This window comes from Acanthopagrus latus, chromosome 21, assembly GCF_904848185.1.
Source record: "Acanthopagrus latus isolate v.2019 chromosome 21, fAcaLat1.1, whole genome shotgun sequence".
Classification (NCBI taxonomy): domain Eukaryota; kingdom Metazoa; phylum Chordata; class Actinopteri; order Spariformes; family Sparidae; genus Acanthopagrus; species Acanthopagrus latus.
The window spans coordinates 1,607,553-1,627,149 of NC_051059.1; the positions used below are offsets into that span (position 1 = coordinate 1,607,553).

Genomic DNA, 19,597 nt, shown 5'->3' on the forward strand with positions numbered 1-19,597 from the left:
TATATACAACAATAATGCAATATATATTCTCCTCTATGTGAAAGTTTCAGATGTGGTGAGGGGTGAAATTAACTGTGACGGTCACGCCTCTTTTGGAGTTTGCCTTTGAAAGTGATCAATAATCAATAAAGATGATGACAACAACTGTTTGACTGCATATAAACAAATGTTCTATTCAACTTAGAGGAGGAGGGCTGCAGTGCGTCTCTGTGTGTGTTATGCATACTGTCAGCACAGCTGATGATGGAAGTATTGGATGGAGCGTTTCAAGGCTGAACAGTTTCCGTGCGATGCCAACATTTTACAAAAGTCCACAAGTCAAAATGTGTTGAAAAAAGATAGATGTAATAATTTCCATAATTCACAACTTTTTTAATTGAGAAATTAAAGAAAATGTTCACCGCGATAAGACTAACTAGTTCAATCAGATGAATCACTTATATAAGTATGTTGGAGAGCTCCTTAAACTGGTTAAGTTTAAGTTCTAAAATTGCATTTTTCAGCTAAATGTCAGTTAAACAACTTATTTAAAGCGCTAAACAGGATGTCAAAGTCTATATAGGCCCACTGTGGTTTGATATTCATTTTTATGACTAAAAACATTTCAAAACCCCCCACTCTGATCTTTTCAAAAATCACAAACATTTCTATAATAACAAATGAACTGGCTTGTGCTCCCTCCCTTCTTTAAGGTGTGCTGTCATGCTGATCAGTGATCGCATCAGATTGCTTAATTGGTACTACGTGTTTAGGCATGTATGAATTGATTAAAGAAATGAATCTTACCCAAGGTCAGCCAGGGGATATGCAGCACTCTGTTGAGATCTCTAGCCGGAGAGCTGTTGGTTGGCCTGTGGTCAGTGGGAAGCTCAAAGTTGAGAATGAACATGATGACCAGGCCATCTTCATTCTTCACTGGAACCACATCTATCACACAGTGGAAACACACTCCTGCAGGGACAAAGAGACATAGAAGAGAATAGAAGCAGGAATAGTCACATTCCATTTTGACACACTCTTGCCCAGCTTCCCTCTGAGAGAGAACTAATTTTGTCAGTAGGTTAATGCAATTTTGAATATTTTTCTTTAGATTTAGACTTTGTCATTGAATTTACACCTTACAGTGCAGATCAGAATGAAATTTTGTATTTACATAAAAATAAACATGACAACATGACATAAAATACTACATCAAATATAAAATATATTGCACATGTGTATTGTTATATTATATTGCACAATCCAGTGAAGCAGTCCTGAGTGGGTGTGTGAGGGAGGATGGAGGGATTTTATTTTGACCAATAGTAGCTCAAAGCTGAATTTTGCTCCTAGGTGTGAAGAATGATGAATTCTGGGACACTGGGTTCACTTCTGAAGAGTCCATTCTGAAATCCACAATGAATGACTTCATCTGTGGGTCCCAACACAACTGGAATAATTTTACTGTTCCAACATTAAACCCAGAGCTGTCAAAAATGTCTGAGATATCACAGTCTAAATTATTGGCTTTAGAAACTGTATGTTAAACTTAATTTTTCATCAAGGTCATGCTATTTTAATATTATATAGTGGCATATGTTTTTGTTTTCCACATTCCACTCCTGGCATATGCCGCTGGTTACCAACATGACTTTTCTGACTGAGTGTTTTTTGCATTGTAAAATGGCAGTTTCAGATTTAGAAACCAATGTATGATAGAGGAGAATTCAGGATGTGAGAGGAGGGGAGATTCCCCCTCACCTAAGGTGTGGTCAACTTTCAACTTTACCAGGCAGCTGGCCAGATACAACAGTTTAATCAGGGCACATACTAGGGCACCCTCAATTCAAACCTTTACTGCTGCGACAGAGTCCAGTGTGTGACCCTAATCCAAGGAACCAGTTGGTTGTTACTGGTTGAACTGTACATTTTGGAGCAATCTCTGGCACAAGAATTTCCTTCAGGATTAATAAAGTTCTATCTTATCTTTGCAGCCATTTTCTATGAGCTATGTGGAATGTGGACACTGGAGGTATTTGTTGTGTTGTCACATTTAACTCCAGTTCACAGTTTAACAGTTCACAATTGTTTTAGCAGCTAAATATGCTTCCAACCCCAGGAAACTAATCTCTTTGTTCTCTTCTCTCCTCACCCCTCCTACCCCCCTCCTCCTTCCTCCCTCACTGCTGATGACTTTGCAACTGATTTTTTCCAAGAAAGTAAAAGACATAAGCTCCTCATTTACTCCTATATCCAGAACCCTCCATCTCCCCCACCTCTCACCTCCAATAGCTTTACTTGCTTCTCTCTCCTGAAAATGTTCTCACACTAGTTATGTCTAACCATGACCCCACCTGTTCCCTTGACCCGATTCCCTCCCACCCTTCTCCAAAAAACAACTGTCATGACATCCTGCCATTCCTCACTATCCTCATCAACTCCCCTCTCACTTCAGGCCTTATCCCAGCTCCTTTCAAGACAGTTACAGTAAAGCCACTTCTAAAGAAACCCACCTTAGACTCTGCTGACATCTGAAACTACAGACCTGTATCTCTTCTTTAATTCCTCTCTAAAACCCTGGAACACGCATTCTGCTGTCCTCCTGTCCTCCTGTCTTTCACAAAACGATCTCCTTGACCCTAATCAGTCAGGCTTCAGGACTGCTCACTCCACTGAGATAGCCCTCCTTACAGTGTCTGAGTTACTCTGTGCCACCAGAGCCTCCACCTGCTTGTCAGTCCTTATTCTCCTCGACTTATCTTCTGCATTTAACACAGTCAACCACCAATTCGTCTTCTCTGGCTGAACTTGGCATTGCGGAATCTGCTCTAACCTGGTTCACATCATACCTGACAAATCGCACTTTTCAGGTCACATGTAATGGCTCATCTACATTGCAATGTGCATCTGGGAATGTTTGCCAGACATCTCTGCTTGGACAGATGTGCATCACCACAAACTCAACCTTAGTAAAACTGAACCCCTCTTTATCCCAAGGAAAGACTGCCCTTGCATGGACAGTCACAGTTGCAGATGTCGCAGTATCGCCTTAGTCGACTGCAAGGAACCTGGGGGTAATCCTAGACAATGGACTGTCCTGTGCCCCCAGCATCACTGCTGTGACACAACCTGCAGATTTGCCCTCTACAACATCCGCAGGATCTTGGCTGGACTCTCCGTTAACCGTTGCAGCTTATCCGGCTCCTTCCTCTGGCTGAATTTTTCCTCAATGGCTGAAATTTAACTACATTTGTTGGCTTCCTGTTACTTCCTGTTTCTTCAGCACAGCCCACATGTTCTGATGGGGTTTAAGTCAGGACTTTGGGAAGGCCCTTCCAAAACCTCAGTTCTAGCCTGACTGATTGATTCCTTTATCCAGTGGCTAACTTAGCCATTTGGGGCTCCAGGCGAACAGTCATTTGGGGGCCCCTGCATCTACCAGTCTAATGTACCTTATATCACATAATGAGATACTCCACACAAGGGATGAACAAAAGTCACTATCCTTCCTTTCTTCCGTCACACTCGGCCAATGTAATCCATATTGGATTAAACATCCTTTCCTATGGATATTGCAAACTCTCATATTCTCCTAAAGCTTGGATGTGTGCGAATAGATTTGAATTTGTTTTTAACTTCATCCCCTGACTAATGCATGTTCTCACTATCAAGATAATCTTGACCCTTCAACTCTTAACAAAGATTCATATGACCTTGTTTATACAATATTAGTTTATTATTTTTGTGCAGTAAAGTGGTTAGAGCAATTGCTCAGGTGCACACCATGACTGTTTAGGTGGTTTTCAGCATGCTGGAAGTCAATCGGGTTACTGGGCTTTGTGCTCAGTTTATCTTGAAGAAGGTGCAGTTGGAAGCAGAAGTTGGTTACATGTTGGAAAGTAACATTGCTGAACCCTGTGTGTCTAGTTGGTCTTCCCCATGCCTGCTTGTCAGTAAGCCAGATGGTACATTTAGACTATGTTATGACCTCTGACAGGTAAATAAAGTAACAAAGTCTGACTCTTTTACACTTCCAAGTATGAAGGACTGTGCAGATCAGGTTGGTTCTGCCAAATTTGTTAGCAAGTTTGACTTGCTTAAAGCGTATTGGCAGGTTCCTTTATCTCCTAGGGCTAGAGAGATCGCTGCCTTCATTACACCCAGCGGGTTGTATTCATACACGATTATGCCATTTGGGTTACATAATGCCCCAGCCACTTTCCAGCGCCTAATGAATAAAGTGGTGTCAGGGCTGACTGGTGCTGTTTATTTGGAAGATGTTGTGATTAACAGTGACTCCTGGGAAGATTATTTACAGTGCATCCGGCAATTGTTTGACCGTCTGGCCTGGGCTTGTTTGACCATCAACCAAGGCAACTGTCATTTACCTGGGAAAAGTTGTTGGCCACGGTCAGGTGAGGCCAGTAAGGGCAAAGGTGTTGGCAGCTGACCAGTTTCCTGTTCTGACCACCAAAAAAGAACTTCCTCGTTTCTTAGGTATGGTGGGTTACTATTGTGGTTTTTGTAACAACTTTTCCGCAGTTGCTGCTCCCCTCACTTCCCTGCTTAGCCCAAGCTCTTGAGTCTGTAAAGTCTTTGTTGTGCTCTGCCCCTATCCTTGCAGCTCCACAGATGCAGAGCCGGCCCTGGGCATAGGTAGTAGGCAAATGCTAGGGGTGCCGTCATCAGTGGGGGGCGCCGAAAACGGGGGGAGAAAATAAATAGATAAAAAATGTAAAAAAAACTATATTTTCTTTAACCAGTGCCATAACTACTATTATTTCAAAATATTGTATAAGCCCACAGCTTGGGTCAAGAGGCCAGCTGCCTGAATCTGACTGGACCCAAAGACCAGGAGAGAGATTTACTGACACTGTAGTGGAGTTACAAGGTCCAAAAGACTGAAACCATCCAGCACCCAGTGAAGGAAAAGAAGGAAAGAAGAGGAGAAAGGTACTGGTACAGTAACGGCAATGTGATGAAGTGAATGAAATTAATAGTTTAATGATTGTAGTTACTGTTGCTGGAGCAGAGTGTTAGCTTGCTAGCTTACTTCAGACGATAGCAGCATTGTTTAATAATCAATAAATAGCTGAGTAGACATAAGTTAATGTTACTCCACCTTAAATTCACCAGGGACATTTGGAAAGTTAACGTTAGGCCTGTTCAGGTGTTATTTTACCTGTTGGCTGTGTTTTCCTGCTTGTATGTCAGTTAAAATGCAATTAGTTTTCCATCCCCTTTGTAATAGGGTCAGTGTAAGCCTTTGGCTTATTGTGTCACAGTTTATGTTTGTTAAAGTTTACATCAGTGTTAAAGTGCAGTTAAAGTGTGTTACTGTTAATACTCCACACCACAGCTTTCCCATATTATTCATAGGTGAAATATATATGTACACTGCGCTTACACTGTGGTTAGACTGAATTGCATTGCAATGACAATAAAGTTAAATGAATCTCATCACATTTTCATTATTAGTCTATATTAGTCTTATGTATAGCACACATCAAACATCTGTTTTTTTATTAAAATGTAACATCCAGCGGTCACATATACTTCTCATCTGTCTTCAGATGCACTTTTATTATGTTTCAGCACCACCCCCGTGACACAGCATCAGGTGCTCCTGTCCCTCTAACTCAGCACAGCAGTGACACATCATCAGGACTAAAGGCTGCACCAATAGACCTGCTGACTGGACATCTCTTCTAACTGACTAAGTGAGATGAGAGTTAGTTCACAGAGGACCAGTTAAAAAAAAAAAGCCGTTACACATTTCCCAAAAACAAAGATGGTAGCGTGTCAACATGACTTTTGTATCAGAGTCTTGTGATGATACCTGCCGATGTGGGCTAGACTCTCCAGAGGGCATAAAGGACGGCCTTCTGCATAGCTTTACTCCTTCAGCAGACTCTCAGCAGGCTCCAGACCCACCATTGTTGCACACTACATTCTATCATAAATAAGTTCATTCAGTTATGTTAAAATAAAACCACTTTTTCATGCTCTATCTGTGTGTGTCCTCCCTCCGTGTTGCCACCTTGGAGCCAGGTGGTAACACTTGACATTTTTTAAATAATGATTTTTTTAAAAAAAAAGATAACAGATTGGCGATGTTAAAGCAGTGACACATCGACTCAACCTCAGTCTCTCCATACAGTGCACCTGCATCCTCGGGCCAGTACTGTGCGTAAAGCATATATATTTTATCTGGCAACCGGCCTCCTTAACATAATCTACAGTCCTCAAAGTTGGCCACTTGGCCACTGTTGGGAAAAAATGCTTTGCATCAAGAGTTTTGTCGCTTGATTTTCCTCCGTTCAGTGTGACAGCATGGAGAGAGTTTTCCTCAATTCCCCTCTGGCTAAGTTCAGTGTAGCGCCTGGCCGAAACGATATGGCCTCAAGTACCCTGATTTCTGAATCTTCCTGCTGTAAAAACAAGTTAGCTGATGCCACAGTTCCTGCCTCTTGCTCCGGATGTTGTACCGGGCTAGTTGATGCCAGGGTACCTGCCTGTTTCTCTGGCTGTTGGTGTACCACCTGACTGACTGCTAGCACTGTAGCTGGCTCCCAAACGGACAGGCAGTGAACCTGACCAGCTGCTGGTCATGCAACTCTTCCTTCTTTTTGAGAAAAGACGGTAAATTTAACTGTCTTTTTGACATGTTTGCATTGAAATAGTAACCTTTTGTTCATCTCTGCTGGCTCCCCAGATGCGGCAAATTTCAAACGTTTTTTTCTGTGTCAGAGGTGGGGTGTGATGACCCAGTAAGCTTTTCAGTGCATCAACAGATCTCAGATCTTTTTCAAATGACATTAAATCTTACGAAACAACACAAAATTCTTGGGATTTGTTCTCTCAATTAATTTATGAATTTTATTATTCTATTTTTTCTAAAACTGTTTTTTATATTATTATTATTTTTTTTATGTACGAGAGGTACCGGATCTGCCCAAATAAGTCCCGAAACACAGGCAGGCCAAAACCAGCAGGGGTGAATTTGTGCCGGATCCCCCAGTTGGGGGACCTTGGGGTTTTAACCCTAACCCCTAGCCCTAACCCTTAAGACATGCAGAAGAACCACAGAGCCACTGCTGCATTAATTATGAAAGAATATAGTCATATTTTATTTCAAATTGAACAGCAGAAGCTGGGCTACAACATGTAAAATACATGTTTATATGACCCAAACACAGCCCAAACACTGCTCAAATAAACAACTAAACATCAGACTTCGTGAGTCACCCTATCCCTAACCCTAGAAAAGTGGCTAGGGGCTTAAAAGGTTAAATTAGACATCCCGATGCTACTATTGTGGAGAGATTTTTTATAAAAACAATAAATATGAGGATAAAATATAAAGAGGGCATTTGGGGGGGGGGGGTGGGGGGGGTGGGGGGGGAACTTGTAGGCTGAGGGAATAGAAAGATTGTTGTGAAGTTACTGTATGTATATTTTTTATCAGGCAAATTTGGTCACATTTTCAGACGACCTATAATAAATTAATTATTGAACCAAACTTCATGAACAGTTTGTGTTCCTCTCATTCATCAACTCATTCATTAACTGGGAAGGTAACAAAACAGCAATTATGATTCAAAGTCTTTTTTATTAATACAGAAATTCAGACACTTGGCTCCAGATTTTCATTCAGCATCAGTCACACTGTTTTCAGCCAGAACATTTAAGAAGGCCTCACTTGCTCTTCTACCTCCCATTACCATGTTATACTGTTAATCAAAAGCTTGCGCAAATACTTGAAATTGCTGTCACAGCAAGACGCTTGCCACTCATTTCTGGAATTCTCAGCCACTGCATTCAATCTCTACATTCAGGCTACATTAATAATTGACCTAACCCTAGAATCCATGCTCTTATGTGCTCTCACTGGCTTCCTGAGGTGCTCCAAATTCATCCCAACTTCATTTGTCTATAATCTTCCTCGTCATCTTTGTCTACCTGACATAACGATCTACACTCCTGAATCCCTTGTATTCACTCTCCAAAGACGTACAACAGACCCGCTGGGAGTTTCCTTCCCATCTAGTGCATTTTCCATTTTCACTCTAGGTAACAGTAGGTCTATCACCATGGCTTCGCCTTAACACTCACTCTTTCTCACTGACACAGGAAAAATGGTGACTCAATTCTGTTTACAAACGTATCTGCACTAAGTCCTCTGAATTTTAGGCATATAATCAGAACGCTACAGGAACCATACCTGTATTTGCCCAGCTTCCACAGCTGCTAGACTGGGCATCACGGACCAGGCCATCCAGATCCGCTGTTAGTCATCTCAGACATATTGTTTCTATACAACAATCTTCATGATCTCCAGCAAGGCCACACTCAACTCAGCTCAATTCAGATGTGACTCTTTTGGGGGCCTGTAATCAGTTTGTGCAAAATCACGCCTGAGGCAGAACCCCACACTGGGGTGTCTCTCTGCCTTACCAGCTGTAAATCATCCCACACCAGCCTGAGACAAAATAATCTCTTGTCTTTACCCTCCCGCTCTACAACCATTCAGGTGCCGTCTTTATTAAAAACATCCTGAATACACATTAAACCTTTGAAATACATACTGCTACGTCATTGTCCTAGCTAGTAAAATAGAACTGAATAGATGGATAAGACAGAATCCAGTCCAGCAGCCTTTGTGTGTCTGTATGAACAGGTTATTAGAGACAAGAGAGGGGGGATGGGGTTGGGACTAAATTAACAGCCAGGATCGATTAATGTCACTGCATTTAACTTATTCTACCCTAATAATGATATCACAATAAAATGACTGGAAAGATAAGAAATGACTGGTTAAGATATTACACACACACACACACACACACACACACACACGCATGCACACACATACACACACACACACACACACGCACGCACGCACACACACACACACACACACACACACACACACACACACACACACACACAGCCAGGCATGCTTCCAATGTGATAATCCTGAAACTATGAGCCAACACTGACTAAACCATGAGCTGTACTGACCTAATTCAATACAAAAATAATTTCCACCAGGAGTGACTACTTTATGATTTAATCCAGACAAATCTGGATTAATGGCTGATTATGGGGAAGAATTCAAAGATCAGACTGCTTTGTCACTGTCACTGAGTTTAATGCAGGTGGAAGATTTGAGAAACATTCACATCAGTGACACCAGTAGCTAGTTAAAGCCACATATGATTAAGGGTATACAGCTTTAGATCCAACAAAGACATACAAAAGGCTCAGTGATTGGCTGATCATACTGGCATTTACAACAAAATAAAGATGATATTTGACATTTTACAGAAAATATTGTGCTAAGATTTTCTACAAATACTACATATGATCATCAAGTGCATGTTGTGTAAGAGCAATGAAAAATAATTCACAATTTAGTCCCCACAGACTGGGTGATAGATAGATAGATAGATAGATAGATAGATAGATAGATAGATAGATAGATAGATAGATAGATAGATAGATAGATAGATAGATAGATAGATAGATAGATAGATAGATAGATAGATAGATAGATAGATAGATAGATAGATAGATTTTTAAAATCTGACTAACACAAGAAGATGACAGAGTCCACATAACAACTATAACAACAGTGACGAGGGGGCTGATGTCGTTGAGATTCTAAGTGCTGTATCATAGGCAACTGGACTTGTTTCAGGTTCTTGAAGATGTTTCACTTTTCTGGAAGAGAGTTGCATGCTTTAAACCCATATACCATCGGGATCACTTTCAGATTGATTGAATGAACAATAGAAACACTGACACTCAGTCAGAATACAGCCAAAATTACTGGGACACCAATCAGCTCGATTCTGGGGACATTTTCCTACAAAATAATGTCACATGAGTGCTTTTGGTCAGTGTTGGGGGTAACTTCCTTTAGAGTATTATTTTGTCTTGGCATAACACATTAGTTCTGCAATTCAAGTAATCCTATAATTAGTTAGTTTTTCAAAAAAGTAATCCTTTACTGGGAAAAAAATGCTTTTGTGGGTGCTGACATTGTGTTTGCTATAGGAATTGTTATAGTGATCGTTGTTTAATGGGTTTACTATGTTTTTCAACATCGTAAGTTAGGTTTTTGGGGTTTTTTTTTTTAAACAAACCATGTGATGAGGAAAAAATATATTCTTTTAAAAGGAGATACTTTTCATTTAAAAGCATTATCAAAAAGTGGCCTTGTGTTCACATGAGCTTCAGTGATGGAATAAGAATGTAAATCTATCTACATGTTCAGGAATCCTGCCATGTATGAAAGTGCAATTTAAATACAGCCATAATGACCACCATGTATTTAGTGGTAAACTATATCCCCATCGTGTGACAACCCCTGCCTAGCAGTTCATATGCAGCTGCTTTGGAAGGGTGATTGTTTTTTCCTAAGTGTCTTTGAAGGTACCAGAGAAGAACATTGCCCAAGCCAGCTGGATTTGAAGCACTTGGACTAAGCGTTCCTTCATTATAAAAGCCAAGTGCAGCTTTGCTTTCATTTGGACTTAACCCAGCCAGCATCGAGGCACTAGTGCTTTGTTCGTCTCCACAGCACCTCAAATGCATACTTACATTGATTTGACTGATATGAAAAATACTCAGAACCACTCGATATTGTCACTCTTTTAACCTACAAAGCAAATTCTAAAACTGATGTGAAATTTGAACGAAATGTGTGCGTTGTGACACAATAAGGGATGTTGCCATGATGTTGCAATTATGTTCTTTGCCATGATTTCCCCTTGTAATTACTGTTGACTTCTTTAACATGATAAAATCATACACCCTGCCAACTGCCGGGGACAAAACTAAATTTAAACAATTTCAAGATCCTTTTCTTGCTTGCTGGGTATACGCTCTCTGGGCAGCACATCACTTGAATAATCTGTGTTGGAACTGTGTTAAACTGCATTGGTCCAATTAAATGACACTTCAACACAACTGGACGATCCTGTGGCTAATTGTGCAGCACCCGCTTTGGTCTGAATGAGGCCTAACAACTGCGGAACTCTGCAATGCCAAGGGGCTAGCGTTGGTTGCTCAGACGGTCTGACCTCTTCTTGTATGCACCCAACTTTCTACTGAGCTCAGCCACAGGCTGTGTGTGACATATATAGGAGCCGATGACCTTAGTTCATAAAACTTAAATGTTGATGTTGACCTTTGTTCTTAAGCCTCATTAAGACAGAATCGGGTGTTGCAGTGAAAAGTGCAGTCTTCCCATTCATTTGAGTGTTGGTAGTGTGCTAAGGCTGCTTTGGTGGGGGCCGAATAGTGTGCGGGGGAAAAAATCCAGCAGGTGAAAAAGTTGAGATGGATTTAACTTCATGGGAAATTAAAAACCAGACATCATGCTGCTGTGGGCAGTCATATAAGCTATTAGACTAACAGTGAAGTGTAACAAAGTGTTCCACGTGTACTCACTCAATTTGGCATTGTGTGGCAGTTTAAGTTTTCATCTGTGGTTCCAGACAGTAACTTAAGGGCCTGCATGCCACACCTTCTATGGCATGACTCGCAGGTCAGAGCTGGAGCAGGACAGGTCAGTCATGAAGTGTTATGTTTCACTTGTAATCACTCAGTCTGGTCTTGTGGATCAGTTTGAACCTCACTGTATAATAAGCCTTGTATCCCACTTGTTCTATTGTTTATTGTCGATGTGCTCTAGCAGAGTAACATCACAGCTTCTCCCTTTTGGATAGTATGTCTATTTCTGTTACAGTTTAAGAGCAATGAGAAGCAAATTCCTTGTATGCCTACACAGACTTGACAGATAATACTGATTGTGATGCTGATGACATGCCACAAAATATATAATACACAATAACAACATCATAGTTCTCCTTTGCTAATGACAGACAAAAGTTGATGATGTTACCACAAAGGGTTCTTGTCTGGCAACATTAACATATACTTAAGGAATTGTGACAAATGAACAACACTGTTGAATTTCTGCTGAGACAGGCTCTATTTGTAGCCAGTGAACATCTACTGGATGCGTGGAATTTGTGCTCTTATTTGTTTGTATATTTTTCAAAGGTTTGTTTTCAACACATAGCAGAGTTTACAGGACATCCAGTATGACAAACATTGCAAGAAAGTTGATGTATTCATATTTTGCAGAATTATTTTGAGGTTTCCAAGTTGAATGATGATGTATTTAATTCCCCCCACAGCCTGGATTAATCTATTCTGGGGGCCGTTGTGAAGGACGTTTGTCTTTCGGGACAATGAGAGAAAAAGGATCATAGTTTTTATAAGAGCATTAAACCAATATAAACTGAAAGAAATGATAAACGAATGGATTAAAGATTAATGCAAAGACCCAAAAGATTACCCACATCCCTCACACATGCACACACACACACACACACACACACACACACAGACTCACTCTGCCTGTCAGTCTGTCTCACACCACAATCTTCCTCTCTGCCATTCTAACACTAATTCCATTCTCTCATGTAGTTTTTTTTTCCCCTCTCCAAATCTCTGCATTATCAGAGACTGTTATTCATAGTTCTTTTAATATGAAAAAAGCTAAGATCATAACAGCAAAGCTTTTCTTACAAAGTAGCAACTCCAGACACGATCAATTTCGTGTACTGTACAGTAGTTAGCACATGGTTTCCTAAAGCAGAGGCTTGTTAGGCAATGAGCTCCCTTGAAAGCATTCTGGGAGTTCTTTGCAGCTGTGATTACTGTATTCTATTTTCTATGGAAGCAGATTGCTTCCAGACAAGTAAAAAAAACACTATGGCATTACAATGTGAAAAGTTTATTGTTAAAATGTGATCATTTATGTTATCATATGTATGTGTACTTTCACATTATAATGACATAAATTGGTCTGAGGTGGAGATGGAATCCATGTGACTTTCATTCTTGTACAGTTGGCCTTCTGCAACTCGGGTCAAGGGTTACGGGGGGGGTCACTCAGTTACCTGCATTTGGATAATCACGTATGACCTGCCAGTTGTTAAAGTAAAGGAAACAGAATGCAACCTGAAAGCACCCCGTCTTTATTGCAATGCAACATGGTGTCAGAAGTGGGATTGTTCTGAGCGATAGACGGGAGGAAAGCCGGCACTGGGTTAGGGTTAGGGTTAGGGTTGAGGGTGAGGCAGCGGCACACATGGAGGGATCTTGGTTGGCAACTTGGTGGCGACTTTCAACATCAAACCCCCAGAGCCTTTTGACTTTGCAAAACCACAGGAGTGGGAAAGGTGGATAAGGCGTTTCGAGAGCTTCAGACTGGCAAGTAACCTGAACAACTCCTCTGCTGCTAATCAAGTGAACACGCTCGTCAGCTGCATGAGGGACGAGGCTGAAGCTGACGAGCGAGCAGCGTAAGCAATATGATGCAGTTCGAAAAGGATTTGACACATATTTCATTCCTAAAAAAATGTGATCTACAAGTGGGCTAAGTTCAACAAGAGGGTGCAGCAGTCTACAGAAGAAGCAGATTCCTTCATCACAGCACTATATGCACTGGCAGAGAACTGTGAGTATGGAGAACTGCATGATGAACTTTTAATAGACAGACTAGTAGTTGGTCTCAGAGATTTTTCACTATCAGAGAGGATGCAGCTTAACAAAGACGTCACTCTCACTAAAGCTGTTATAATGGCTAGACCAGGGGTCACCAACCTTTTTGAATCTGAGAGCTACTTCATGGGTCCACATTCAAAATTCATGCCGCATGCATTGTTTCTGTATGGAATTGAGACGGTCTGACTCTGTACCACCACATTACAGTACTAAATACTAAGCTGTTATGTTTCCCATTTGTTTTGACATATTATAGATCTGATAAAAAATAATGAGAATAAATAAACGTATGTGATGTAACGTCCGATTCCGATCAAGTCTGAAACCACATGATCGTACCGATTTCTGATCACGTGATCAAATTTGGACATCCCTACTCTGAAGCTGATGTTACTGCCATTCCTGAACAGATGTTCGAAAGAACAAGACACAGAGGCGAAGAACTCTAAATAGCTCAAAAAACACTCTATGGTCCTGGTGGTGCTGAACTACTAGTTTTGGGGTCAGCTATAGAGACTCTATCATGGAGAGAGGAGCGCCACAGAGAAAATCTATGTTGTGAGAAATCTACATGCAGCACTACTGAGGAGACCAGCTTCTGTGAGACGCAAGTTACTAGCTAGAGTTGACACCATAGACCAAGAGATAACCAAACAGACATATCCCATACTCTGTGATGGACTCGGGTTTGTTTAGAAGCCATACACCACTAAGATCAAGCCCAATGCCAAGCCCTTGTCTCTTAAAGTGCCATGAAGGGTCCTCTAATGGACAAAGTACAAAAGAGTTGGAGAGGATGGAGAGGTTAGCAGTCATCAGCCGTGTGAAAGAGCCAAATTACTGGTGCTGTGGCATAGTGGTGATAAGGTTCGCATTTGTGTGGACATGACACAACTAAATGAGTCAGTGTGTCGGGAAAGGTACACCCTCCCCCTCTATAGACCAAACCCTAGGAATGCTCAGTTAGATGCAAATATGGGTTTTTGGAAAATACCCCTGTTCAAGGATTCTGCTCCCCTCACCACTTTCATCACACCATTCGCGTGCTACCATTTTAATTCCTTGCTCTTTGGTATCTCTTCTGCCCCAGGACATGAGCATGATGGTGACTGAGGTTACAGCAGGCCTGCAAGGTGTGGTCTGTCACATGGACAATATCCTCATTTGGGGGACCACAAAGGAACAGCATGACACAAGAGTTCATGCTGTACTGCAGCGAGCAGAAAAGGCTGGCGTCACATTAAACATGGCAAAGTGTGAGTTTGGAAAGAGAGAGATAGTTCCTGGGCTACATTGTCTCAGCAGATGGCACGAGGCCAGATCCAGAAAAAAAAACAGAGCTGTGCAGGACATGAAAGAGCCTCCCCAGTACAACTATATGATCCTAACATCCCACAGAAAATATCTGCTGATGCCTCATCATATGGGCTAGGGGCAGTGCTGCTACAGAAGGATGGAGGAGTGTGGTCACCAGTCGCTTATGCTTCCAGGTCATTGACAGACACAGAGCAGTGCTACGCTCAGCTGGAAAAAGAGGCACTAACTCTTACTTGGGCCTGTGAAAAGTTCAATGACGTCATTCTGGGATTCCATTATGAGCTGGGAAATGACCACAAGCCTCTCGTGAGTCTGCTGGGGGGGCTGGGGGGGCTTTGGACTCACTGCCACCGTAAATACAGAGATTCAGAATGCGCCTGAGGAGGTACTCCTACACAATAAAGCACACCCCAGGTAAAAGCCTCACAACAGCTGACATGCTGTTTTGCTTTGTTGCTTGAGATGTAAAATGTTACATGTCAACTTTTAAGTTTTGAGGTTTTATTCTACTACAAATTAATGAACGATTTGACTATTAACAATTAATCTGTAATATATGTTTATATGTGTGGGGGTGATATGTGTCGAAAATCTATTTATATTCATTTGTTTATATGTTTTATATATATATATATTATTATATTAATTGTGGCAGCTATGTGCAAATAACAAATACCCTACCTTAACTGATGAAAATGATGAGAGAATATAAAAAAAAATCAGAGTTGACAGGATCCTACCATCTTTAGTGTAGAGGGAAATCTCCACCTTCCTCTCCTCTGCTCCCAGCAGAGCTTTAGCCATTTGGGCCACCGCTGGTCTCTTGGTGTGAGGTCCATACAGGAAGCTACAGGTACAGGGCTTCTGCATCACCTCAGCGCGGGTGTAACCACACAACCCACAGAAGGCATCATTACAGAAGATGATGGCACAGTTCTCAACCTGTGCGTTGGCGATGATAAACTTTCGGTCTTTGCAGGAAAAATGCAGAGAAGAAAGAAGGGATTAGGAAGATAAGAGAACAAAATCCCAAAATGCAAAGCAGAGCATAAGCTTAAAATCACAGCATGCACATACATACACACACACACACACACAGATACTTGAGAATGAAATTAATGGATCTTAAAAATGGCACCCTATATATAACGGTAACATACATACACAGACACAAAGTGACTGAGTCTTATCAGATCCACTTTACAAATCAAGTAGATCCTTGCATATGGCTGAGCTGGTTAATGGAGCCGGAAGAAGTGGTCATTCAATGCATGTTGTGTGACAGCAATGAAAAATTAGTCACCGTTTGGTCCATATAGATACCTGTTTTCTGACTGTCAGTCAGAGAGTTTGGACTTCAGCTCGGACTGATGCATGTTAGCGATCAAACAAAACAAAATAAAACCAGTAATTTCATGCACAAAATGACACTTTGGTCAGCAGGGACAAACTAGAGGTATGGTTGTTGCCATATGCATCTGTCAGGACGCTTTACAGTTTTTTTTCTATTGTTAAAAGACATTTCTTGAAATTAAAGCTGCAAGCAGCGATGAACGGGTCCTCGCAGTCCACATGTCGGGATGTGTTGCGTAGATGTATTCAGAGCAAGACCCTCTACATGTTTGAGCAATCTGGAGAAGATGGCAAATTGTATGTGGAAGTTATAATAAGTTGATGGTTTTATGGCGAAGAATAAAAATGGACCGCGCCACCAGGTGTGACATAGGTGAAAGCTTTTGATAAGTTTTGTCCACAGATGCTACTTGCAAAGTTTGTTGCAAATTGGTCAAATGGCCTAGGAGGAGTTCAAAAACGCAAGTTTATCTTTTCGTAGAACCTTAGTGGCTCATAGGAAAGTAGTCACTTGGGTTTCATGTCTTTCAGACAGACCAATGTGAAGATATGCAACACTTTGTGTTTTGAGAAAAATGGACAGGAATTTGTTATTCAGTAACTTGAGTACTGTTTAGAATATCAAAATTCTTTTAATAATTTTTAGTCAGGAGAGTCCACAGATGCTGTGTGCAAAGTTTCGTGGAAATGAGTGAAATCGCCTGGTAGGAGTTGGAAAAAGTAGGTTTGCGACATTTCGCGAATTTGCAGAAAAAAAACGGCCTATATCACAAGATTCAGCACAATTTAGTGAACATGTGGATATAAGGCTTTCGACTGTATGACGAAGTATATGTGAGTTATTAGCCAAAATGCACTTTCCTTGATTATAGCACAACCTAGTGGTGAAAATGGAGGACAACAATAGATTATGAAATTTTTAGGTCCCCAGCAACCTAATTATGCTTAATTTCATCTAAAAGTCTAAACACAACTGCACAGCTGCACGCTTATCTTAACATGAAAACCAAGCATTAAAAAATAAGTTCAGCCAACGATTCTCCTCAACATCACAAACCCCTCTGTATGTCTAATCCAAAATCTAGCAAGATTCACTCGCAGTATCTAAGCAAGCCTTCTGCATCGCCTTGAGGAGGTGAACACAGATGTAGGTGTCTTGGTCATGCAGAAAATATACTGTCGTTCATATGGGCTTTTGAACAAGCTGGACTCTCAATGACTCTGAGTTTTCTTCTGAGATTCTGAGATTCAGTTTCTAAGTGATCACACGGTGCAGACAGTGATCAGTAAAGGAATTAGTGTGGATTTTTTCACCAAAAGTTAGACAAAACTGAATTGTGTGTCCATGTGATCAGCAACAAACTTCAGTAGAGCTTTAAGGTGCTGCGTCTAACAAGGCAGCCTCGAGCGAATTGCGCAACTCACTACATATACAGAGAGGGCAACAGTATGCCCTAAAGTAATAATTTAGGGCATACTATTAGTATATACTGTAATTAATTTAAAGACATATGAGGCATTTGTGTCTTTTCAACAATTTTATACAACATAGAACGTGAAGTACTTTTTAGAGATATATGTTTAAATTAAACTGTGATTTTCGAAGTCAAAAAATTCAGGCCGCTGAATTATGGCCAGTAATGGTCTGGAGGCTCCTGTAAATCAGGTGAGCAGTGTTCATCTGCAGTCTACTGTAGTTTTGCTCCTCTGACAAATTTGCTTGACAGTGAAGCTGATTTCAATGCCAAAAGAAACTGAAGTAACAAAACAGTAATATTAAAACTGTCCATATTAGTAACTTATTTTCTGTGTAAGTGGAACGTCCCTGTACACTCGTGGAAGGGTTTGGACGCATGATCTCAGTATTCATGTAAGCCATTGAGAAAAAGCTGTCTTTTAATACATGAATGGTTTTTACTTTCTATACAAAACTTCATGTAGCTGATTTACACATAACACAACAGAGGCTGAGAGACCAAATTTGTTTTCTGTTTATTTTTGCTGCCATTTCTGTAGTGTTCTCTATATGTGCTGTCAAATCGATGGAGATGTTCTGATTTGCTTGTGTTTTGTCTATTTGCGTGTACATATATCGGACGTACTGAGACAAACAAACAAAATAGTTTCTTTGTTTCTCCTGCTGCAGGCAGAACATGGAGGTCTACTTCCCCACTGCCTGTAAAAATCCCCAAAAGATATTGTGTTTTTGTAAACAGCCTATGACCTTCACAAAGAAAATAGTTTTTTTCATTTATCCTGCTGTCATTCTAGTACTGAACTCAGACAGTTACAATGTAGGTTTATATGTGCTATTTGTAAGAAAAGTTGATTTTGAGACTCAGTTGGGGGGGCGACTTGTCCTATAATCCCAGCTCAGCAGTTTTTGATGAGTTAGGACATCCAGAGTGTGTTATTATCATTACTTTATTAATTTGGTAATCAACTTTCCTTACAAATAGTACTGTTAATGGATCCTTGTACTTACTTTGTCCCTCAAATTTGCGTATGATGGTGTCCAGGAAAGTATTCTGGGGCGCCACATGGCCCCGTCTCACCGGCATGGTTCAGACCTGTTGTTGGAGCCTCCTGTGGCTGTGATTGGCTAAAACCTTAGCTGTTCTGTCAAACAAACTGCTCTTTTACACAACAGTTGTCTCTAGCACATTTTTATTTTATCAGAAATTAAAACGAGCTGTTGTTTGGCTATGTTGGTTCGTCTGTCTTCTTTCTCTTGTCAGGCTTTGCCACACCCCCTTGTCCTTCTCCCTCTCATCTTCTCTGATTCCTCTCTCTCTCTGTCCTGACTGTGCAGGTCCACCCTTAATCTGAATCGTCGGCTTTGATTGGTCCGTGCAATATGTTGGCTATACAGATATAATAGCAGCCATTAGTAGCTTTTAGGCTACAACTACTTCTAGTGTTGCTGCTACAATTACTATACTGCTAACCTGCTAACCAAGTTCTTTACATATACTGTGTTGCTCAAAATGAGGCATGAAAAAACCCCAGTGTGTCAGTAACAGCTAACAGTGTGTGTGTGTGTGTGTGTGTGTGTGTGTGTGTGTGTGTGTGTGTGTGTGTGTGTGTGTGTGTGTGTGTGCGTGTGTGTGTGTGTGTGTAATTTAAAAAACACAAATAACAAATAACTGACTGCAGTCATATTTCTAATTAACTCAGTGGAAAGGCACATTTTGATATTTCACCTTTTTGTGGAACAAAGTTGGGGAAAACTGAAAATCCCTGGCCAGTTAAATGTAAAGGCCTGGGAAGCAGGTGAGGCATATTCTATCATATATCAGAGTCAGATCATTTCGATAATATATCAGGGGTTTAACAGTTCACAGAGGTCACGGTTTGTGGG

At 40.9% G+C, this 19,597-nt stretch overlaps 1 protein-coding gene across 1 annotated transcript in view; it reads right to left on the bottom strand.

Moving 5' to 3' along the window:
* Window positions 1-18,797, bottom strand: part of LOC119011619 (potassium voltage-gated channel subfamily H member 6-like) — a 51,353-nt gene extending 32,556 nt beyond the window's left edge. Inside the window, 3 exon segments of the mRNA XM_037084907.1 lie at window positions 787-951; window positions 15,624-15,854; window positions 18,722-18,797. Of these exon segments, the coding sequence (XP_036940802.1) occupies window positions 787-951; window positions 15,624-15,854; window positions 18,722-18,797 (472 nt within the window).
* Between the last annotated feature and the right edge of the window lie 800 nt (window positions 18,798-19,597).